The sequence below is a fragment of the Lutra lutra genome, chromosome 14, assembly GCF_902655055.1.
Source record: "Lutra lutra chromosome 14, mLutLut1.2, whole genome shotgun sequence".
Classification (NCBI taxonomy): domain Eukaryota; kingdom Metazoa; phylum Chordata; class Mammalia; order Carnivora; family Mustelidae; genus Lutra; species Lutra lutra.
Genome location: NC_062291.1, coordinates 51,210,251 through 51,234,505, shown reverse-complemented (window position 1 = coordinate 51,234,505; position 24,255 = coordinate 51,210,251). Strand labels below are relative to the sequence as shown.

The window sequence follows — 24,255 nt, the reverse complement described above, 5'->3', positions numbered from 1 at the left end:
TCTTTCTCCATCTGGCTGCTCTCCCAAGCTGCCAGCCACATTTCCCAGCCAAGGCCCAAGAGGACAGGTGTCTGGGGAGATGCTGCACCCACCTTGGGTCCCCTGCCCTTCCCCACCGTGAACCACACAATGAGGACTGAGGCCGGAGGGATGGTGGTGGGCCCTGAGAGCTGAGCTGTGTGTGAAGCCCTTGGCCAGACAGGCAGGTGGGAGCCCTGGACTCTGTGCTGGACAAAACCTTCCAGAACGTGGAGAGCCCCGGAGCTCGTTACAGGAAGCTGAGGGCCCCAGTGTGGGCCAGGGTGCCCACTTGCTCCTCCCTGTGTGCGGGCCTATTCAGCTGGCCCTTGCCGTGTACCCAGCCCATACCAGGAAGGCCACTCTGCCTCGTGGGCATTAGTGGCACAGGCCGCCCACCGCAGGCTGCTGGCAGCACTTAGGGAAGAAGGAGTGGAGGACTGGAACTGAGGGGGCACTGCTGAGATCACAGTGACTGATGTCCTTGTTGGGACATTAAAATAATTAAGATGGTGAATTGTATATGTGTTTTACCACACTTAATTTCGAAAACTGGGTTTCCCTTTTATGCCTCCCCCCTAAATCTGTTAAGAAGTTCGAGTTACCAATTTGAGCTCTACTTTCTTCCTAAAAGCAGATGCATTATAATCCCTTATAAAAGCAGAGCCTCCCACTGAGACAGAGAGTAGTGATGGCAGGGAGACCCTGCACATACACACGTGTGTATGTGTGTAAGTTGCACACACATTCTGGCCACATCTCCATCTTCGTCACCAGTAGGTCATTTCCTGAGCAGGGATCCAAGGTTTTGTTCTCAGCCTGGGGGCTGTTTGCTCAGCACTCACCCCCCGCCTCACTGAGATGTCTCGTGCCCTAGAGGAGTCCACATGTCCCTCACGAGGCTTGTGAGGACAGGAGGGGCATCCGTGTGGCTCTCCTGGCTCATTCTACTGCTGGTTCTCCACCTGCAGCTCTCAGTGCCCATCAGACCAAACCAGAGAATCTTAGCTCCACACCCCCATCCCAAATTCGGACCATTTCCCAAAGTCTCCAGTGCACCCCCTCACTCCATGAAACCATGTGTTTATTGGTTTGCTCCTTCACTGTTGCCTTCATTGGGCCACTCACTATGATGTCTGCTCTTTCAGCTCATAGTGGAGAGTTGGCTGATGTGCCTGGAATGTGGGTGTCCAAGAGAGTGGGAAGGAGGTGAGCTGGGAGGAGGACAGTTGGGCCCTCACCCCTGGTGAGGAGCTGTGTTTTATTCTGCAAGCAGTGGGCAGTTAATACAGGGCTTCAGGAAGAAGGTGATGTGGGGGCGCCTGGGTGGCTAAGTGGGTTAAGCCTCTGCCTTCGGCTCAGGTCATGATCTCAGGGTCCTGGGATCGAGTTCCGCATCAGCCTCTCTGCTTGGCAGGGAGCCTGCTTTCTCCTCTCTCTCTCTGCCTGCCTGTCTACCTGCTTGTGCTCTCTCTCTGTCAAATAAATAAAATCTAAAAAAAAAAAAAAGAAGGTGATGTGGTCCAAGTGACCCTGGTGGTTCTGTACATGAGGCCTGTGGGGTTAAGAGTGGGCTCAGGAAGGCCTCTTGAGCAGTGTGGTTTCATGCAGGTGAAGGAGATGTGGGAGCGGGAGCGTGGCGGCTTAGACTGGGGATGGCAGAAGGCATCCTGTGTTTGCTCTGCTCGAAGGTGTGGAAGATGGAAGGGCTCAGGACGAGTCTGAGGCATGTGGCCTCAGCCGTGATGTGGCTGGTACCCTGACTGGGGCGGGCAGGTGGGAGGAGCAGGCGGGGCTGGGTGGTCAGGGTCCTCCTCTAAGTCGACTGAGACGTGGGAGGGGCTGGAGCAAGACGATGGAGATTCGCACCTGGCACTGAGGATGAGGTCAGGGCCGGCGAACGTGGCAGACATGAGCACAGAGGCTCACGAACACGGGGCACGAGTGCCGTGGGACCGGCTGCTGTTTCTTGGAGGGAACAGGGAGAGAGAACAAGGAGCTTCCGCCATTCAGAGAGCTCCCAAGGGGGAGGAAACCCGCATAGGAGATGGGCAGGCTGGTTAATCCTAATGCAAGGGGAGAGAGCACCAAAGACAGGAGGTCCTAGCAGCAGCCAGAGAGAAGAGGATGCCAATGAGTGACAAATAGAACGGGTACAGAGTTCTTTGAAGCAGCAGCAACAACAGAAAAGTCCTCTGAAGGACTGAGAGAAAATAACTTTGCCACAGAATTCTCTACACAGCAAAAGTACCTTCCAGGAATGAGGTAGAAGGCTTATGTAGAAAACAATTTAAGAAAAGGCAAGAGAAACCCAAGCCCCAGGTTCCTGTTCAAAGTGAGTGGGGTGAGGTGGAAGGTGGGGATCCGGGAGGGGCAGCAGCAGGGCCAAGCGACCGGCAGGGTGGGCCGCGCTCCCACGGGCGTTTGTTGTGGGGTTCACTCTCCGTGTAAGTGTCCTGCACGGCGCGTTTGCGTCTATCAGATGTGCTGCTGGAGCAAAGAGAAACCGTGACTGTGCCAGAGGGGCGGGGCCGTGCTGTGGACGTCCTGGGAGGGTGGTTGTGCCCAGTGCTGCTGTTGGATGTGGAGGGACCCCCCACGGGGACAGCTGGCCTGCAGGGGGAAGGGCCGTCCCTGGGGAGAAGTCGGTAGGGTCTGTTTCCCATTCCCAGAAAAGATGATGGCATTAGGAAATCGTCTGTTGAGGAGGTTCTGCTGGCTTATAATAAAACTGTCATCGACGCAGTCTGGCACTCGTCAGGGGCAGGAGCCGGGGCTGTCCGGCACGCGGGTTCTGCAGGAGGGGACTGCCCTGCACGCACATACAGGCAGGCCTTGGCCCCACCCCATTCTTGCATCGTACCATTGCACTTTTATTTTTTTCTTTTTTAGGAGCCCTGAATTCCAGCTTCCATGTTGCAGTCCTAGGACATTTTTAGTTGCTGGGGGCTCTTGGCCTTTCCCCAGCAGGGCGACTATGTGCTGTGTTGAGTGCGACTCACTGGGCACTTGTAGCAGCGGGGAGGATAGGCCCTGAGCTGGGGCGACAGGCCGAGGGCGCCTGGCCGGGAAGCGCCTGCCCAGATCTGGACTGGCAAGGTCACAGAGCAGCACAGCCACTGCAGAGGGGGGACAGGGAAGGCAGAAGCGGCTCAGGTGATCCTCGAGTGGTCCCGATGGCCAGGGCTGGCCAGGACCTCGGAGTGCTGATGCAGGTGAGCCAAGGTGGGGACCAGGCTATGCCACGCTGCTGTACACCAAGGAAGCCCGAGGGCGTGAGTGGCTGTGTAACCGTGTGTGTGTGGGAGAGTGAGAATGTGGAGGAGAGACGTGTGAATAATTGCGGGCTCACTGAGGGTTCTGCGGTCACCCAGCCCTTGAAACAGGAGAGGGTCACATAACTTCCAAAGCTATGTGTTGGGAGAACAACGGTGAGCACCAGGGAGTTCCGTGGGCCAGCTCAGGCTGAGAGCCCCCAGGGAAGGACCCCCTCCCCGACCCCCCCAGCCATGCCAGGCTGGGATCAGAGCCTGCTGGCGGAGCTGGGCAGCAGCCCACAGCTCATGGAGAAGATGGGGTTGCTGGGGCCAGGGCTGGCCTGCAGCCTCAGGATGGGCTGGAGACAACCCTTCAGGGCACAGGGGAGCCAAGGCTGTGGATGGGTCTGCGGGAAGGTGATCACTAGGCTCACGTGTGGGCTGTGCAGGCACCAAGGGACTGTGAGCTTTGGGCAGGTGGAGGGGTGGAGCACGCGAATTGTCCCCTCGCCTCTCTGCTGCTCGCTGCCCGGGGGCGGCAGGAGCCTGAGAAAGCCAAGGCAAGCCGCCAGGAGCAGGAGCAGAGTCCTTGACCTCCAGCAGCGGCCCCCACCTGACGAGGCTCCCCTTCCTGCTTACGACAGGGAAGCCGCTCAGGGTCCAGTGTGGGCATGAGGGTGTGCGCACGTGGGACAGAGCGTGTGCAAGAGCACACGTGCTCTTGTGAAGCGCCGAATGAAAGAGAGGGAGTGGGGGTTAAGGGCCTAGCTCCATCTGCACCCAAATCCGAATAAATATGCCAACCAAATGTGGAGCATTGGAAACAACCTTTGCAGGCTAACAGAATGGTCCCAGGTAAAGGCAAAACCGTGGCCTGGTGACGGCGTGCACTGAACGCAGCCAGTAGGGCTCCCACCTGGCAGGCACCGATGGTGGATCTGCTCATAAACGAGACATCAGGGGAGGCCCAGCTCAGAGCAGGACAGCACTTCACCCTGTCAAAGTTCATTCTACACCTTTTCCCTGTTGGGGTCTGGAAGGGTGGGAGCAGATGAGGTCTCTCTGAACGTGAGCAGTGACTTGAGCCTTGGACAGGGATGCCATGAGCTGCACGGGACCCACCGTGCTGTGAGCAAAGGCCAGCTCCTCGCTCCTCGGCATGGTGCCTGAGGGGCGACCTGAGCCACGAGGACCACGGGTTGTCCCTGGGGGGTGACACAGGCCAACCTCTCTAGGCAGAAACCGTGGACTGGGCATGGGGAAGGATTCTGGCGCCCCAAGGCATTCAGAAGTGAAAGATATGGATGGGGAAGGCTTTGCCAGTCCTGCTGTTATCTGCCCAAGCAGTAGCTTACAGCAGAGGCAGGACGGAGCCCACAGGCCACATGGGCCTTCCTGGCAGACAGGTGCCAGCAGTGAGCCTCCTTGTGGGCTTACCATCTGCCCTCATCCTGACTCCCCATGCCACTTTGTTTGCCAGTGTTCCAAACTCTGAGACTCAGAACCACCAGCAGATTCACCTGGGTAAGGCTTCGTACCTCCCAGCCTCAGTGTTCTGAACTGGGAAATGGGGTAGCAAAGGAATCTACACATAGCAGCTGTGACTCTGAAGCACGAGCTTCGTATAATCCCTGTGCAAAGGCAAGGCATGTCTGCAGCGTGCTCTGGCCACTCCTCTCCCCAGCATGCCCTCCTTTGATTGGCAACTGGAGAAACTGAGATGCAGCAGAGGTCAGCAGACTCTGACACAGCCCCGAGGAAGTGGGCCCCAGTGGCTCATCCCAGGCTCTCCTCATTCACCTGCCAGGATTGACTACATCCTTTGTGGGGCCCAGTGTAGGAGGATGAGTTGGACACTTTGTTCTAGGTTGTGAAGAATTTCGAAACAGTGACATGAGAGCATTAAACCAAGTTTGGGGCCCTTTGGGACTACCCAGGCTATCCCCACCTGAGGCCGGCCCCACACCCACCTCCTCGATTCCCTGCCTTGGACCATGTGTTTTTCCATCTAGAAGGGTCTGTGACATTGAGGAGCATTAAGGGAGCCATGCCTGGCTACAGGGACCACCTGGAAGGTATTTAAGTGCCTTTAAGTCTGTTTCTGTTCACAATCATTGCCCGACCCACAAATCCCTTTTGGCAGCAATCGACTGGGCCCCACACAGATCCCGTAGGGCTGGCCTCTGTGAGATGAGAGCAGGCAGGACCCATTCTCTCCTGCACATATGATCTGCGTGGTGGGAACTGCACCAGCTTGGGGGTGGGGAGCTCTGGGAGCTCAGGCCGTCCTACCTCCCAGCCCCTGTACCACCGAAAGTGTGTGCAGTCAAGGAGGCCCTCTCAGAGGGGAGCCCAATTCTGGAGCTGCTCTTGTCTACTCTGCAGGTGAGGTGCTGTGGGTAGAGCTTCTTCCCCTGATAAGGCCTGTTTTCTGCAGCCTTCAGATGTCACCAGAGTCACTCCAGAAGTCCCTCTCCACAGTGGCTCCAAGAACAGCCAAGTTCTTGGTTCTGCTCTGCTGACCGGGGCCAGTGATTTGTGTCCTGAGAGAAAGCGCCAGCGGTTGCCTCCCAGGATGGGAGCTCTGTTGACATGCGATGTCCCCTCGCTGGTCTGCTGGGGGCAAGAACGCAGACCTCACCTCTCCGTGGAGGGGTCAGGCACGCCAAGGAAAGCTGGTGGCCTGGTGACAAGGGCTCTGGAAGACACGGGCTGCCCTGGTCTGCGTCCCGTCTCGTGGACCTGGTAACACTGCCTGCAGCTCTGGGAGTTGAGGCCCAACGGCAGCCTCTTCAAGATCATAGTGTCGGTGCATGCCCTTCTGCCAGGGTGCAGAGGAGGTTGGCGGCTCCTGTCGTGGCCGAGCCCCCTCCTTAGCTGGTGTCACTGTCACAAGGCCAGGTTGCCCTCGCCATCACCCTGTGAGGCCCCTGGGAGTTAGTCTCTCCTCCTTTTTTGTGCCTGGAAATGCCAACCTGCCCAGAGAGATGGTGAATCATCAGAACCACCTTTCCCCTCGAGCTGTTTTGCTGACTTGCAGGGAGCTTCGGTCACTGCTCAGGGCTTTGTGGGGGAACAAAGTGTGTCCCAGCAGACAGGGCTACCTCAGTAGGGCCACAGGTCTGGTCCGCTGCGGATCAAGAGCACGGCAACTGTAGGGACCCCAGGAGATGAGTGGGCTGGTGGAGGGGGTGCCTTTCTAGAAAGCCTGCCTTGCAGATTCCAGTTCTCTTGTCATCTGTGTGTGTGCCCTTGAGCAAACAAATGGCTTTCTTTCTGCCTCAGTGTCTGTTTGCAGAACAGTCGTCCTGACAGTGCCTCTGTCTGGGGCTGTGGAGAGGATGGAAGGTCGGTGTGTGTGTGTGTGTGTATTGGTGGAGGGGGGGATTGGCCTTGTGCTGTGCTGCCTCCCAGAGCCACCTGGCCGGGCTGTGCTCACCCCACACTCCACCTTTGAGAGGCGACAGTAGGCCGCAGGAGGCCAGCCCCTTCCGAAGGTTGTGGGGGCAGGACATGGTCAAGGGAAAAGAGAGTCATTCTCCCTGCCCATAGGGCAGCGGGTGTCACCTTCCTTAGCAGTCCCCCGGCTCAGTCCCTCCCCTAGAACTCTTTTTGGATGCTCTGACTTGTGGAACCTTCATGGAATGTTGGAGGACAACCTCAGCTGCTGCTCATGACTTGGGCCCTTGGTGGAGCGGCAGTGCTGGGCCTGGCTCCAGTCCCCCTTCTGAGCCTGCCTTCCGGAGCTTGGCCATGCTGGGATGCTGCCACGGGCTGAAAGCCCCTGTAGTGTCAGATTTCTGTGGGGGAGACTGGATGGCCCCACTGAGGAGAGCGAGCCAGGAGTTACCCTGCCGGGCAGCCCAGAGCAGGCCCTGGCACAGTCCTGGTGGGAGGTGGATGCCAAGCCCCATTGGGGACTCCCCGACCGCTGTTCCCTCCCTGTGGGTGTCTCCTCACCCACACACAGGGAGCATTCCTGTCTTTGTCTGAGTCATGACTTGATGAGTTGGTAGGGTCCTCTTTGGGGCTCCACACTGTGGGGAGCGTGAGCGCCTCTGCTGGGACATGCGAGCCTCTGGAATGGATCCCCGGTGTGCAGGGACCCTCAGAGGACCGGTCAGCCATGGCCCAACACTCCACTCAGCCCTGCGCTGGTGCCATCAGCTGCCCTTGAACAGGAACAGCAAGAGGCCAGCCTTGGGAGCTGCTTCCTGTTGCTGGGAGCATCAGCTGCTAAATCCCATGGAGGTCAGCCCTGAGTACATCTGAGAACCTCCATCCTTCTGGGCCAGCGGGGAGGGTATGGGGAGAGAAGGGTGGCACTCAGGCAGCTCCTGCCCATGTCTGCCACCGAGACCCCAGGGTGGGGGAGGCGTGGTCTTGGCACTCCCTCCCCAGAATTCCCCAGTGCGACTTCATGGAGCTCCTTTAGCTGTCTTCCCCTTGAATGGCAGCCAGTGTGACACTTTGGAGCGGATCCTTCCCCCAGGAAACTTCAGCTCAGAGCACAAGGCAGGCTCCTTAGAAGTCCTGGCCTGCCCCTCCCTGAACTGCAACCACGGGGTTAGGTAATTCTAGGTCCACTCCAGGGACACCTCTTTCGGGAGGGCTTTCCAATGTGGTCTTTCAGGCCACATTATAAGTGTGGTCATTCCCCCACCCCTGCTTCCTTCCATCTCTGTGTTGAGTGTGGGGTGCACAGGGCCAGGCCTTTGGCTCTGACCAGAGCATCTCTCTCCCTCCCTTCTCTCTCTCTCTCTTCCCCGCTTCCTTCTTTCCCTCTCCGTCCCTCTCCCCCTTGCTCCTTCCCAGCCCAAGCCTGTCTGGCAGGGAGCAGACCAGGCCAAGTGCATGCTTCCCCCCAGGTTGGTCCTCACAGTTTGGCTGCCTTTTGAAGTCATCCTGAAAAACATCCCCCAGTGTGGCAGCCTTCCTGTTCACGGACTGTTTCACTGCTTTGGGATCTGGAAAGGGCTCCCCTGTGGTCTTACCTGACCCTGGTTGGCAATGGATTGTTTCCCATACCCAGATATGTCCTTGAGGACCCAGGTGGTACCAGGGGTACCCTCTGCTGGTGCAGAATGGCCTGGCTGCTCACCCCAACAGCTGTGAGCAGAGTGGGGTGTAGGTGGAAACAAGCTGATTGAAAAGAGAAATTGGCTCAATGTGAGTGAATACGTGGGCATTTCTAATGTTTGTGTTGTGTGTTGGTTACTGCTATAGGGTATTTTCAGGCTTTTAGTGGTTTTTCCAGCGTCGTTTGCCTAATTTTCCACCTTCTTGAAAATTCTTACTGTTTTTTAAAACTTTTTATCATGAAAAATGTTGAATGAATGGGTTTTCCCAGCGAGACCGTGGTCCACATCCTCTTCCTGGTGGCAACCAGAGCTCTAGCCACAGTCCCTTGGTGATAGGTTTTCAGGGGAAATTTACAGAAGTTGAAATATACAGCTCTTATCTGTACATTGGCAGCAAATGCATGTGCATATGTGACCCACACTGCTATCCGGATGTGGAATCTTTACATCCCCCAGAACATTCCTTCCTGCCCTTCCTAGTCTTTGGCCTCCTCCCACCCCTCACAGGTCTCCAGCCTGCTCTGTTAACCTAAAGTTAGTCTGGGATCGTGCCATGTGTGTCCTTTTTTGCCTGGCTTCTTCTGCTTCGCACGATGTCTGTGAGATCCTTCTCAGTTGTTGTGTGAATCAACTATTCATCCCTTTTTATTGCTGCATAGGATTTCGTGGTGTGAAAACCACCCTTTGCCTGTCCACTCACCTGCCTGAAGGGCATCTGGGCTGTTTCCAGTTCTCGGCTGTGTGAATAACCTTGCTGTTTGTGAATGAGTCATTTGATGGACATATGTATTCCTCTCTCGGATAAATTCAGTAGGATTTCTGGGTCAAGTGGTAGGAGTATGTTTAACTTTAAAGGTGTGTTTCTCTTATAAAGAGCCCTGGTTCGGGGTGCCTGGGTGGCTCAGTTGGTTAAGTGTCCGACTCTTGGTTTTGGCTCAGGTCATTTTCTCGTGGGTCAAGAGATCAAGCCCCAGTACAGACTCCTCGCTCAGCTGGGAATCTGCCAGAAGATTCTCTCCCTCTGCCCCTCCCCACAACATGCATGCCTCACGATCTCTCTCACACACACTTTCTCTCAAATAAATAAATCAATCTTAGGAATGAATAAATCCGTAAAGTGCCCTGGTTCATTTTTGGTGACTGTTGCCTGCCCTGCTTATCTGGCGTCGTCGTGCGCACTTGAAAGCTGGGGATCCAGGCGATTTTCTGAGAAACCTGAGTCACTCCGAGCTCTGTGTGGCTCACATACTTGTCAAACTTGGGTGATTGGGAACGATTTTGCAGGTGTTTTGTAGTACGTCCTCCTCTCTTTTCTTTTTCTGTTTTAAGGCAGTCCATTTGCGGCTTGTGTTTCGCCCCACAGACAGGTGTGTGTGTGGACATTACTGGGACTACTGGTGAGAAAGTCCGAGTAAGATCAGAATCTTATTATTTCTTTATTTGGGTGTAAAAGTCTTGAATGCCGTGAATCATGGAGGGTGAGATCTCTCTCTTGTAATTTCAGAACAAGGAACTTGCCTATAGTTTTGCACTATTAATTATGCTAGGTTGGGAGGATCCGAAGTGTGAAATAAAGCGGCTGGAGAGGGCTGGTCTGCCTGGGAGGCCTGCTCCGGACGCCCATCGGCATTCCTCCCTCCCTCACACGCCTCCCTAATTCCTGCAGCTCCGCTAGGACTCTACTTCTCCAGGGACGCTTACTGGGAGAAACTGTATGTGGACCAGCCAGCTGGCATGCCCCTGCTCTATGTCCACGCCCTGCGGGACGCCCCCGAGGAGGTGCCCAGCTTCCGCCTGGGCCAGCACCTCTACGGCATCGCCTACCGTGCGAGGCTGCAGGAGAACGACTGGATCCGCATCGAGGAGGACACGGGCCTTCTCTACCTTAACCGGAGCCTGGACCACAGCGCCTGGGAGAGGCTCAGCATCCGCAGTAAGGGAGCCGCCTGACCCCCTCCCCCACCCTGTCTTCTCCTCCCACAGCCCACGTCACACCCACACTGAGGCCCAAGAGGGTGCTTCCTGTGTGATCCCTGTGGCGTAAGGGTGAAGGGTGAAGTGAGGCTGGCCTGCCTCTGTGTCCAGCCTGGCCAGGACACCAGGATGAGTTTGGGGGCCGCTGATGACCCTTGGGCCTTCTGAGTCTGTTGGGATTGGGGAGAACCCCTGGAAAGGATCGGGTGCTCTCTCCAGGCTGGGCTTAGAAGCCTTTTCCATTTGGAAGAACAGGACTTAGGGTTACAAGAGAGGAGTTAAGAGGGGGGGGCTAGAAAAATTGAAAAGTTTTGGTTGAGTGAGTGATCTGGAACTTTCTGGAGAAGTAGCAGTTCCATGGAAAGCTGGTCTTCCCATCAGCATCAAGCTGCCCATGGTACCCAGTGGGGACTCAGGCCTGGTGCCAAGGAGGAAAGTGGTATAGAAGGAAGACCTGGTCAGCCTCCTCAGAGCAGGGGTCAGAGCAGGGAGAAAACCACATGTGACCCTGATACTGGGAAGAGGAGCGCTTTCTGCCTTATGGCACAAAACAGTGATCACACACACAATAGCTCCCCACCTCCAACCATCTCCTTCAAAGACATGGCCTCACCACACACTCACACCAGCCCTGAACCCCCTCATGTGGGCGAGAGGCCCATGGCATGCCTATGAATGCAGAATGGGCAGCACTGCCCAGGAGGGCAGAATGACTGTGCCCCTGTCAGCCAAGGAAAGCCAAGGTCACGTGACAGAGCCTGCCACAAGGGAACCCCAGTTCTGGAGGTGGCATCTCAGATGGGTCTTGGTTCTGCTTGTACTTAGTTGCTGCTGTCTCCATCCCAATCCCCCATGGGGACCTTGAACTATGTTTCCGGGGGTAAAGGCTGAGTGGAGTTTGTCAAGGATCCATATTTCCTAGGGGGCTTGTTCTGTTCATCATGCACCTGTTAAGTCTAGTCAGGAGAAAAACCACATAGTAACTGGAACAGGGCAGTTTCATATAGAAAATGATTAGCTACAACCGGGGATTGAAGCACCAAGGGAGGGCTAGGAAGAAGCAGAATTCTGATGAATTCTGGGAGGAGCAAATGCAGGGTAGCAGCCACTACACTAGGGCTGAGGGAGAGGGCCCAGGAAGAGTACCCATCACTCTTGAAGAGAACCAGACCTTGTTGGAGAAATTCTCTCTAATGGAGTTTGCTGGAAATCCCCCCTCCAGGCACTCCGGAAGGCTGGCCATGGGTGTGTCTCCACAGAGGCGTTCCAGGAGGACGGCCCCTGGAGGGCTGGGGAGCCCCCACATGCATAGGAGCCAGCCAGGGAAGTGCTCTACCTGGTTAGACCTGGGACTCAGGGCACCCTTCTGATGGGGGCAATGATGTGCTAGAGGCTGTTGGGGAGACGTGGGGGAACAATAGGGCCCAGCGCTCAGAGCACCTGAGGGAGTGGTATATTTGAGCTGAGACCTGAATGACAAGAGAGGCGGGCCTGTGAGGCACCCCAGGCAGAGGGACCAGAACCATGGGACCCTGAAGCAGAGACAGACCCCGGGTCTAGGGCATTTCGGGGCAAGTGGAAGGTGACCAGCGAGAGTCGAGAGCCTAGTGGAGCCCTATGGACAACGGAAGGGACTGGGCTTTACACCAGCCCTGGATCTCCTGCTTCTTCCCCATTCTACTCCCTGCCACCCGTAGGTGTGGCTGGTGCCCCACCAGGCCTGACTTCTCTCTCTGCAGATGGCGGCTTCCCCGTGCTCACCATCTACCTCCAGGTCTTCCTGTCATCTGCGTCCCTACGTGAGGGCGAGTGCCAGTGGCCAGGCTGTGCCCGGGTATACTTCTCCTTCATCAACACCTCCTTCCCGGCTTGCAGTTCCCTCAAACCCCGGGAGCTCTGCTTTCCCGAGACAGGCGTCTCCTTCCGCATCAGAGAGAACAGGCCTCCCGGCACCTTCCACCAATTCCGGCTGCTGCCTGTGCAATTCCTCTGCCCCAACATCAGCGTGTCCTATAGGCTCCTAGAAGGTGAGTGCTAGCTTCAGAGGCCCCCCCTCAGCGTCTGCTGTGTGCCAGGCACAGCCCCACCAGCCCCTGACATGAGCCATCTGGTTTACTCACCACATACCACTCAATCATTCATTTAATATTCCAGAAATATTTCTAGTGTGTCTTTCATGAACCAAGTACTGTTCTAGGGGCTAAGGGTGTGACCATGAACTAAACAAGTCAAAATCCTGCCTGCCTGGAGCCTCCATTCCCCTGGGGTGGCCTCTGGAACATGCTATTTGGGGAGTAAAGTTCCCAGGATGTGGAGTGGTGGAGACTGCAGTCTTCTGTCTCATGGCTGAGGAAGGGAGTGCTGGAGAAAAGGTGGGAGGGCACCAGGCAAGCTGGGCTAGCCCCGTAAAGATCACTGCGGTGGGACCCCTGGTAGCTGGGGTGGGGAGAGCGGACGCCCATGAAGACAGAGAAGTTCCTGAGGGTTTCCCCTTCAGGGGCTGGGGGAGTCATGGAAGGCTTGTAGGGGGCGGCGTGGACAAGCCCTCACTTACCTTTAAAGGATTATTCTGGCTGCCATGCTAGGAATGATTTGGTCCAGGGCAGCGTAGCATAGCAGCAAGGAAACAGGAGGCTGGGAAATCCCTGAGCAGCAGGCTGGAAACTGAAAGAAGGGTGAAAGCCACAAGGCAGCAAGGAGCAGGTGCCTTCTGGGCATATATTGAAAGAAGATCCAGCAGGATTTCTCAATGTGTTGGCTGTGGGTGTTAAGGGAAAGAGGGGAGCCCGCATGGTTCCAGGATTCTGCCTCAGCAGCTACAAGAGCAGCTGACCTGGCCACACGATGGCCGTGGGGAGGGCGGCCAAGGGCGAGCCAGAGGGTGAAGCCCAGTGGAGGTGAGAGAAGGCACCTGAGCAGCCCCATGACAGGAGGCGCCCCTGAAATACTCAGAAGCAAAGAACTAGAACAGAGAAGGTAGGCTGCAGTGGAACCTGGATTCACACCACGTTTATCGCACACACACATGGTAATGACATTGAAGAAAATCTCCATGAAGTAAGAAAAGGAGCCATGCACTCCCCCAGCATCCTCACCTTTGCCCTGCCGCAGGGAGGGATACATGTCTTTGGGCAAGATTGTCAGCCAAACGTCAGGTTCAGCAGGCTGCCCTTCCTCAAGAAGATTACCTCATTAAATTTGGTTGGGCATGGTTTTGTAACCATAAACAACAGAGAGAAACATTATATGATAAGCATTTCCCATAGGTAATCCACACGTAATACGTGGCTCTGAGGGAGGGACGTTTGCCTTCTCCCACGGTTGGCTGTGGGGGATGGTCAGTGTTGACCTTCAAGCCGTCAGCATTCCCCTTTTCTGAATTATTCCTGGAGGATGAATTTCAGGGCAGGCTCGGGTTGAAAAGTGTGCTATTGTCACTGGTCCTCCCCTCAGCAGGTTGTGGGAAGATACACCAGTCACTGCCCAAACCACAGGGCCTGGTAAGGAGCAGCCTGTTAGCCTTCATCTAGCCCATCTTCTGGTGAGGAAACAGGCACAGAGAGGTGGGACAACCAGTCTGGGATAGCACAGCCAGGAGGTGTAAAGCAGGGGTGCAAAGAAGGCAGTTGGAAATACTTGTGTGTTAACTTCAGATTACCCACTAAATGCCCACCATGTTTGTTTTCAAATGGTGGAATAGTGGCCTTATTTCTCACATTCTCTAAAATGAGCATATATTATTTCCATAATTTTAAAATTGCCTGTTTTTTTCAAAAGCCAGCCAATGCTGGGGGCTGGATCTCTGGGCCTGTAGCCTGGTTGAGCTGGTGTTCCGGCCCTCCCACCCCACCCATCCCCACCAAGAGAGGCAAGGTTAGGGAAGAGATGGGAGCAGCCCTCCCTAGGTCATCAGAGTGAGGACGTGAGGCAGGCCTTCTGGTTCCCTGAGCTTCCCCCATCAGCACTAGTGAACCTGCGAGGCCCAGGTAAGCTCATTAGTGCACAGCCATCACTGCAGACCAATGCTTGGAGCTCTGTGCCCCCTCCCCTTCCAATTTGGAGCCAAGGAAGAGCTCGACAGGGCCATCCTACTCCCCAACTCTGACCTGCCAGAGGCCATCCTCCCCTGCAGCCACTCCTGGCAGGCCCCTTGAAAAAGACAGCTCACCCTGCTCCCTGGCGCAGGAGTCACACTGGGGTTCCTGGTCTGCTTGGTGTGTAGGTGAGAATCTGCCCTTCCGCTGCGCCCCGGACAGCCTGGAGGTGAGCACACGCTGGGCCCTGGACCGCGAGCTGCGGGAGAAATACGAGCTGGTGGCCGCGTGCACGGTACACGTCGGCGCGCACAAAGAGCAGGTGGTGATGGTGCCCTTCCCCGTGACCGTGTACGATGAGGACGACTCGGCGCCCACCTTCCTCGGGGGCTTGGACACCGCCAGCGCTGTGGTGGAGTTCAAGAGGAAGGAGGTGCCTGTTTACCACCGCTGTGCTTGTCTGTTGTCTGTTGTCCGTCTGTTGTGTGTCTGCCACTCTGGCCACCATTTATTCCTTGGTCTACCCAGCTGTCCGTCTAGCCATCCGGCCATACAGTTGAACATCCCTCCAGCCATTTGTCTTTCATTTGTCTGCCCAGCTATGTGTTGGGGCTGTCTGTCTGTCTCCAGGGTAGCTGAGGAGGAGAGGGGAGGTCAGTCCAGCTGGCCCCTGACAAGTGTCCGTGGACCCTGGATGCCTAGCACGTGTCTGTCCAGGCTGGCAAGGCCAAGGACGTGCATCAGGTTCCAGGGCACACCTGCCGCTGCGTGTGGGTACAGCGGTGCTGCCCCCAGAAGGGGACAGCTTCCAGGAGAGCCCTCCCTCCCTCTGCTGTCAGCGTTCACAGGAAAGTCCAGAGACTCAGGGAGGGTGGAGGCCGGCCGCCGCGCAGTGGCTTCAGCTGGGATCGCCCAGCACAGCCCCGCCCACCTCGGCCCACCCCCGGCTCTGGTCCGCGTAGGTGGAGCGTGACTGCCACCTGCTGGGCCTTGGGCCGTCCTGCAGCCTGCCGGCCAGGGGTGCAATGGCAGATACGTGGTTTTACCTGGGTCTCTGCCCACCCCTGGTGCTAGTTTGGTGGATGGGCGGGCGGGAGGAAAGCACATCTCATTGGTAAAGATCGCATAAGCTAGAAAGGGCTACCTCGGGGTGACAACAAGGAGTCTGGTCCGTGACAAAAGCAGAGATGCCCTGTGACTGCTCAGAACTTTCCTCGTGATCCCCTCCAGCCTGGTATACAGGTGTTTGGAGAATTGGTATACAGGTGTTCTGGTGGACACCAAGGCTTGGATCTGGCTTTGCCATCTATCACTATATGACAGTGAGCTGACTCGACCCTGTGGGGCCCAGCTTGCTGTTCTCTGTGGGACCTGGTGAAGCACATCAGCAGAGCCCCTGGTCATCTGCTTTAATCCATCCTTACAGGAAGCGTGTAGGTGCTTATCATACCTGAGGCACAGAGGAGGCACAGGGGCGGCACAGGGAGGGCAACTGGGCCAGACTGGCATGGGATCCCACAGGAACTCTAACATAGGCCAGTCTGTCCCTGGAGCCGGCTCTGACTGCACACCCTCGGTCCACCTGTGGGGCGGGTGTTCTCCTGAGGTCCCAGCCTGCAGGGTCTCTGCAGAGTCCCTCTCACCAATTCTGACTGGCATCCACTGTTTTCCTCAGGGCACCGTGGTGGCCACAATACGTGTCTTCGACGCAGACGTGGTGCCGGCCTCTGGGGAGCTGCTGAGGCGGTACACAAGCACACTACTGCCAGGGGACACCTGGGCCCTGCAGACTTTCCGCGTCGAGCACTCACCCAACGAGACCTTGGCCCAGGCTAATGGCAGCTTCGTGCGGGCAACTGTGCATGACTACAGTAAGAGGAGCTGGGCCTGGCCTGGCTGGGCCCCCTAGGGAGCCGGCAGCCCACTCCTCTCATAGCACCCTACACCCACAGACACTTGTCCTGGCGTTCCAAGCCCCAGGCCACAGAGGCTTCCACTCCACCCAACCCTTCCTTGTCTCTAATGGACTCACCTTGGCCACTTGGTGGGTTTTTATAGGGTTTCTTCTTTCCCTGAACTGCCTCCTAGCAGACCTTGGTAGGGCCATACCACACTTCCCATGCTGACTATGCCAGGGCTCAGTGCCCACTACAAACACAGACGTCATTGCCTAAGGCCTTCTTCTGGCCTCTGCTTTGCAATCCCCAAGGGACCCAAGTGCCTGGGGATTCTTTCTCCCTTGTCCCCACAGCCCTCTACTAACAGGGGTTAGTATATACCAGCAGCTCTGTGTGTTTGAGCCAGAGGATTCTGCACAGATTGTCCTGTCTGGCTTTTGGAATGTACCGCAGGACTGAGCTCCAGGGGCCCACTGTGCTCACCTGCGGGATGGGGCACCTTCATCAGCTGCCTTGCCTCCCCTACCCTCCTGCCCATGTTTTCTGGGATCACCTTCCAAATACCTGACTGGCACTTGAATCCTTGATTTGGGATCTGCTTCTGAGGGATTCCAGAATCGCTGGTACTGTTACCCCTTTCTGCCCTAACCGATCCTGTTTGTTTCTCATCCTCCCCACCCCCACTGAGGCTTTGAGGGTCTCCTTACCTGTATAAGAGAAAATCTCATCTCTGCCAGGCACTCTCATTCCATACACCACGTGTACCCAAACCTCCTCATGCTTGTCCTTCCGTCTCTGCAAAACTAGAACCATAGCACAACACACAGCAGGTACAGAGGTGGGCAGGCTCTGGGCACTGGGGGTCTGTGCAGTCCAGGGCTCCACTGGAGGCTGTGACTGTTGGGATAGTTCTCTGGAGAGTGGAGGCCAGCATAGTCTTCCCGAGGCCTCAGTGATGATAGATCTTTATCTCATGTATACGCACATACATACCACACACACACACACCATACACACAGGTGATCTCCCAGCTGAGAAGGCTTCTCTCGGCATCCAGCTCAGCACAGCAGCCAACATTTAAACAGTGGTTCCAACTCAGCCCCACCTGCCAAGTCTGTGGTCCACATGGCCCAAGTGTGAAGTCTGTGTTTGCACACGTGTGTGTTTGTGCCAGATGTGTGGCTGGGAGGAGGCACGCAGCGGCTTAGGGCAGTGGTCCCAGGCCCCTAAGCAATGAAGCAGTCATCACCATGTTCCCCCTCCCCCACAGGGCTGGTTCTCAACCGGAGCCTCCCCATCTCGGAGAGCCGCTCCCTGCAGCTGGCTGTGCTGGTCAATGACTCGGACTTCCAGGGCCCTGGCGAGGGCGTCCTCCGCCTCCATTTCAACGTGACCGTTCTGCCTGTCAGCCTGCACTTACCCAGCGCCTACTCCTTCACTATGAGCAGGCGGGCCCGCCGCTTTGCCCAGGTGAGCCCACAACCCAATGCCTGCCTGGCAGGGGGCACGGAGAGGTGGAGGACCCCCAGGGTGGGGCACTCCATTTAACAGATTGCAAGCAGGGCTGGGGATGAGAGACACTCCTTCTGGCCTAACCAGTACTCGGAGTGGCCCGGGGGAGCCACAGGCACAGGGCCAGGGAAGCTGGGGCCATAGGGAAGCTGGGGCCATGGCGAAGCTGTCAGAGTCATGGGCAGGGTTGGTGGGCTCCATGGGCCTCTCGTTTGCCCTTTGCTTTCTTGGTATCTTTAAAGCGTGTTTCATCCTAACATAAGAGCAGTGCCAGTTAAGTCTACATATGGGGACCTAGAAAGATGTTCCTGATGGATTGTTAAGTGAAAAGTTGTTTGTAAAAAGACTGGCCTCACGCAGCTCCCAGTGTTCGAAAACAAGTTTTCGGTGATGGAATATAGAAGTATGTAAATGCGGGCATCAGTCAGCAGTGGCGCCCTCTTCGGGGAAAGGTGGGGAACGCTTCCTCTTTGCCTTCTGCAAGTGCGTTTACTAGAGCTTATCTTGGCGTCTGTTGTTGGTAAATAACAATTACAAGTGGAAAATAAGAATTAGAAGTGGAAAAAACGTGAAGTAGTAAGTATTAGCAGAGAGGACTGATTCTTCTCGCCATATCAACTAGCGCTTAGCATTTTGGTAGTTTTTTCTAGAACACTTCTCTTAAGGACTTTTGTGATTTTATTTGGAATTGCGGCATGCATTGGGCTTCACATACTGCTTGTTCCAATAGGGCAGCTTCAGGTACGTCCTCTTCAGAAGGTCACACTTAGGGCCTTCTCCATTTGTCCCAGTTCCTGTGTTTGGTTCCCATGCCCCCTCCACTCCTGACAGCCACCCATGTCCCGCACACAAAGGACCCCACCCTTGGACACATCGAAGCTCCCTGACCTGCCACAAAAGGTCTTTCATGGAGGTAGAGGCCAAGGATGGTGGGAGGTGACAAGGCAGAGGGGCCCTAAGGGTGTCCAAGGGGGTATTGAATGGGAGCAAACACTGCAGGAGGTGTGTCACCTGTACCCCAAAACACTCAAAAGGGGTTTGGGACCTGAGTCCCAATCCAGCCTCAGACTTGCTGTGACCTTTCACCCCCGCTCTCTAGTCTTTGTAACTGCAAATTGAGGATAGTGACCTTGGGCAGTTTGGAGGCGCCTATGGGAGAGTGGAAGCAAGCAATCTTTATATGGGGATGTGCTGGGACATCCGGGAGGTGGTTTGGTTGTGGTGTCAGGCCTGGGTGTGGAAGAGCCTGGCTCTGCCCTCGGCCTGAGCAAGGCTGAGCAAGGCCCCTGCTACGGGGCCTCACCTGCCCCACCCCTGCCCTCTGTCCGCCCACAACTTGACTAGTCAGATTTTCTGGCTTCAAACCACCGACACTCTCATTCTAACTCAAGTAGCCAAAGGATAAAAGGAGAGTTCCAGCTGCCCAGTTCCGGGCCCCAGCAATGGCACTGCCAGCCTGGCATCCCCCAGAGAAGCATCCTGTCTTTCCCAGGGCTCCCAGCAAGACTCCCAGGCAGGCCCCTTGGGGCTCAGGTGAGACAGGCAGCGATGCTGCATGAAATCACTTGGCCCCAGTGCGAAGCTCTGCCTGCCCGGGCAGGGATTCTAGGCAGGATATGGGGTACCCAGCCCCGTGCACTGAGGATGGTAACTGGTGGTCCCCAGAATAATACTGGCCTGGCCAGAGGCAGCGAGGGAAGTGAGCAGGAGGGACCGAATGGGTCTTCCTGCCTAAACGAGTGAGTGAGTGAAAAATGAGCTGGGGATGTAGGCTCCTCTCAAGGTGGTCACTAGACCCAACCTTGGTGCCCTGTGTTCTTTTGCCTCTGGCTCCCAGGAGCTGGGGTGGGCGGTGGTATGATGGGCAGGGCAGGGCCCGGCAGGGGGAAGGATCTGCAGGTTCCAGGGATGTGGAAGACCAGGACTTGGTGGTGGGGGGCGGGGGGAGGTCTGTCATCCCTGGACCCACTAGGGAGCTGCTCCAGGACTCGGACTACACAGAAACCCTGCCAGCCCCCATCACAGGCGGGAGCAGCACCCGGCTGAGGCGTTCCCTGTGCCCCGTGCCTAGATTGGGAAAGTCTGCGTGGACAATTGCCAGGAGTTCAGCGGCATCCACGTGCAGTACAAGCTGCAGCTCTCCAGCGCCAACTGCAGCGTCCTGGGGGTGGTCACCTCCGCCGAGGACACCACGGGAACCCTGTTTGTGAATGACACGGAAGCCCTGCAGCGGCCTGATTGCTCTCAACTCCAGTACACAGTGGTGGCCGCCGACCGGCCAAGCCGCAGGCAGACCCAGGCCCCGCTGGTCATCACCGTGGAGGGGACATGTGAGTGCCAGGGCCCCATGGAGGGTCGGGACAGGCAGGGTGTGGCTGAGCCACGGGCTTCCCCCACACAGAAGGAGCCGCACGCTGCTCCCTTCACCTCGTGGCAGCGTCCCTGAGCCTGAGTCTCCTTCCCTGTCAAGTGAGAATCGCAGTGCACCCTGCATAGCCGGGCTGGGAGGGTGACGAGGAGTAAGTTTAAAGCAGCGTAGCCCAAAGGGACCACATAGTCAATGGTCGCTACTCCCCACCACCGCTGCTGATCCATTCTGTATGCGCACCTGCTTTAGGACTGCCAGAGAAAATATGAGATCTTGGCTAAATTTAAACTTCAGGTAAGCAACAAGCAACTTTGTGCTATATGTCCCACGTAGCCTTTGCAGTCTCTTAGAAGACAATCTTCCACAGGTGTCCATGCAGTGTTTAGGGACACAGTCATGTAAAGCAAGTATTCACTGTTTACCTGAAATCCAGGTTTAACTGGGCCTGTGTGTTTTGGGCTGAGTCTAGGCACTAGCCTGCTCATATCCTCCCTCCACACTTACCCCAGCCGAGTAGTGCCCCCCTTGCCATGACTGCGGTGACAGCCCTCTTCCTTAGTGGGTCCCATCACTGCCCCATGCCCTGGTGCTCAGGCACTCCCACCCCTCTGGGCTCACCCAGGAGAGGAGCTTGGCCAGTGCTTCCCTCTGCCCCCGGACGCTGGCAGGACACGAGGTCCAGGTCAGCCCCTGTAACCAGCTTTCTGCCATCCGCAGATGTGGCCGAGGAACCAGGCTGCCCCCTGTCCTGTGCAGTCAGCAAGAGGCGGCCTGAGTGTGAGGAGTGTGGCGGCCTGGGCTCTCTGACGGGCAGATGCGAGTGGAGACAGGGAGACGGCAAAGGTAGGCCTCACGCAGAGCCAGGGGCCAGCAGCCAGGCGGTCGAGAGGGGTAATGGTGGCTGAGTAGGAACGGGGTCCTTGTGGGCCCTGCGGCCACAGTGATGGCTCTCCGCTCTCCACATCTGTTGTCCAGAGCCTGGTCCTCCTCTGTAGTACCTGATGTTGAGAGAGGCTGCGCGAGGGTGCAGAGTAGGGGAAGCACGAGGACGCTCAGGCTCTTCGTCACTGTGGGACCACAGGTCCCTTCGGGTTTTGGGAATCCCTGGGCCAAAGTTGGGGTGTGCAAGGAAAAGAGAGGCTCTGCCTGGGAGGTCCCAGGCCAGGACTTGTGGCCCCAGACAGCAGGGCTGGGGCGTAGACAGTAGCAAGTCCAAGCTGTGCCTACCGCAAGGATCCCACTCATGGATTCTCGGCTCGGGCCTCAGTTGCTCCTCCGGAGGGGGGCAGGAGTGGCCGGGGAGGTCCCGGAGTGCTGCCCTTCTGGCTCTGGCCATCTGACCAGGGCGGGTGCTCCTGCGTGGCAGTGACCGGCCTGCTGTGTGTTTCAGGAATCACTAGGAACTTCTCCACCTGCTCCCCCAGTGTCAAGACCTGCCCCGACGGCCACTGTGATGCTGTGGAGAGCAGAAACGTCAACATCTGTCCCCAGGACTGCCTCCGTAAGCAACCACTGGGCCTGCAAGTTCAAGAGCTGGATGTGGGTAGGCGGAGCCAGTGGGGGAAGCTTGGACCCCCACCCGCACTTCAGCCAGACCAGCATCATTCCCGAGTTTTATGTGCAGAGACTTTTTTCTAACATTTCGTTTGAACAAAGGGTTCTGCCGCATCCAAACTGTGGAGACTGGTGCCCTGACCCACTGTCCTGTGTCTCCCTGGCCAACTCACACAGCACATCTCCCAAACCCTGATTCTCCTGGCTCCCTGCTGCCCCTTCTCTGCTCTGTGAAGTAACCATGTGTGAACCTTGGCAAGGGTCCTGCACAACTTGTGTGTTCCTCCTCCTACCTGCTGAGGCCAGGGACCTGAATCAGGGCAGACTGTGCTGATTCCTGCCCAAGAGACCCAGATTCCAGAGCTCACTGCCCTCCCTGGGCCTGAGCATGCTGACATCCTGTGGGGAGGGACCTCTCATGCTTCTGCCTGGGTGGTCCTGGTTTGTGTGGTCACACCAGGAGGCTTAGTGGGCTGCCTCTGTCCCCAGGGGGCGGCAGCATCATTGGTGGGCACGAGCCAGGGGAGCGCTGGGGGATAAAAGCTGGCTTCGGTATCTGCAACTGTTTCCCCGAAGAGAAGAAGTGCTTCTGTGAACCTGAAGACAGCCAGGGTGAGTCAGTGGGGGGCACTGCTGGGGTCACAGGCAGAGAAGGTCTCCCCATACCTCTCTGAGCCCCAGTGAGTGAAGGAAGGCAGGTAAAACCCAGGAGACCCTCTTCCTTCCCTCTGGGCCTCGGTTCCTCAATCTGTGCAGACAGGTCTAGGTCAGAGCCTCCGCAGAGCAACTTCCTGCCCAAAGTTCTATGAGAAAGGTTGGGCTGGAAAGTTCTTCTGCCAAATAACTCATCATCAACTCAGATGGTTCCGGTGCAGGGCCTTCTCTGGGCCCATGGCACTGCCTGGCTGGAACCCCGTCCTCCCAGCCAGAGCCTGCGGGTGTGCCTTCTGGGCCAGCAGGTGCCAAGGGCAAGGGCCTGTGCACCTGGGGAGATTTCCTGCCTGAGCCCAAGGACCGTTCTCACGTATTTGAGCGATTGCTGCATGACACTAGGTCCAGAGTCACTTTCCTTCCCTCTCCCAGTTTTATGAAGAAAATACAAAACACATGGAGCACATGGGGGGACTCTGCCTCCCCGCCAGCACTCTAGGGCCAGCTGGCTTCGGTGCAGCGTTCCACAGCTGGTGTTTCCCAGACGCACACTGCCTCTGCTGTGTGACCTCAGGCCAGCTGCTTAAACTTTCTGGGTCTCTTGGCCCTTGTGGAGGAGGCTGACCACAGACTCTGTAGCGAAAACCTTCGGCACAGTCCCTGCCAAACGGTGGGTGCCATGTGAGTGTGCATTGCTCTCACATCCCACCACCCGCAGCACTTGCTGGCGGCTCAGTCTGCCACGGCAGACCCCCAGCGGTGGGCACCGGGGCACCCTCCCAGGAGTGCTGTTCCTCATGGCCACCCCTGCCCACAGACCCACTGTGTGACGAGCTGTGCCGCACGGTGATCGCGGCAGCCGTGCTCTTCTCCTTCATCATATCCATGCTGCTCTCCACCTTCTGCATCCACCGCTACCACAAGAATGCCCACAAGCCGCCCATCGCCTCTGCCGAGATGACTTTCCGCCGGCCGGCCCAGGCCTTCCCGGTCAGCTACTCCTCGTCGGGCGCCCGCCGGCCCTCCCTGGACTCCATGGAGAACCAGGTCTCTGTGGACGCCTTTAAGATCCCGGTGAGGCTCCAAGCCCAGCCTGGGCCTGGGAGGCAGCTCTCCTGGAGGCCCTGCAGGGGGCGCCGGCCTCTGGCCTGAGGAAGCAAGGAGGTGTGGGGAGGGGCACCCAGGGCTCGGGGTGCTGAGTGTCGTGGAGCCCACAAGCAGCTTGTGCACCCTCGCCCACCAGGAAGACGCTCTGAGCAGCCCTTCCAGGGAAGGTAGGCGGGCAGAGGGCTGTCCGGGGCCCCGGGCAGTTCAGCAGAGTGGAGAGTGCCAGGGGCTGATTCAGCTGGACTGACATTTGGGACGGTGGGCCACACCATACCTGATAGGGAACCGTCCTGCGGAAGCCCCAAGGATGGGAGGAGCCCCTGAAGAAGACTGGATTTTATTCTCAGAGGAGGGGGCCCCAGGGCTTGGGGGTTCAGCAGAGGAGGCCCCTATTCGGCTTTCGTTCCTGCAGACTGCTCTGTTGGGGAGTCTCTGGGGTGTGTACAAGAGCAGGAGCCCCGTGAGGAGGCACCACTCTCCTCATCCAGGCAGAAGGCAGCGGCAGGCAGGGGCTAGGCCAGGGTGGCAGCGGTGGGGAGGGGAGTTCGTTTGCAGAGGGGAGAAAGGGCTACCATGGGGCCCCTGGACCAGCTGTGGCAGAGGCCAGCCCCAGGATATGTAACCAGCCCACTGACAGAGAGGCCGGCCAGCACCAGCAGGCTCCCAATCCCCCTTCTCCATGGGAGGGCCTGGGCCTGAAGTTACCCTGTGCTCCCTGGGGCCTCCTGGCTAGGGCTCCCCTCCCTGTGCCCTGCTTCTTCTGTGTCCCTGCGGGCAACTGCTAGGGAGCAGGAAGCCAGG

General features: G+C 57.2%; 1 protein-coding gene across 2 annotated transcripts in view; it reads left to right on the top strand.

The window, feature by feature from the left end:
* Positions 1–24,255, top strand: part of RET (ret proto-oncogene) — a 51,505-nt gene that overhangs the window by 12,496 nt on the left and 14,754 nt on the right. For both annotated transcript variants that reach the window (XM_047703325.1, XM_047703326.1), the window contains exons 2-11: positions 10,023–10,289; positions 12,070–12,357; positions 14,553–14,797; positions 16,040–16,235; positions 17,533–17,732; positions 19,846–20,104; positions 20,860–20,985; positions 21,533–21,643; positions 22,186–22,308; positions 23,165–23,421. In XM_047703325.1, the coding sequence (XP_047559281.1) occupies positions 10,023–10,289; positions 12,070–12,357; positions 14,553–14,797; positions 16,040–16,235; positions 17,533–17,732; positions 19,846–20,104; positions 20,860–20,985; positions 21,533–21,643; positions 22,186–22,308; positions 23,165–23,421 (2,072 nt within the window). The remainder of the gene's footprint in view (positions 1–10,022; positions 10,290–12,069; positions 12,358–14,552; positions 14,798–16,039; positions 16,236–17,532; positions 17,733–19,845; positions 20,105–20,859; positions 20,986–21,532; positions 21,644–22,185; positions 22,309–23,164; positions 23,422–24,255) is intronic.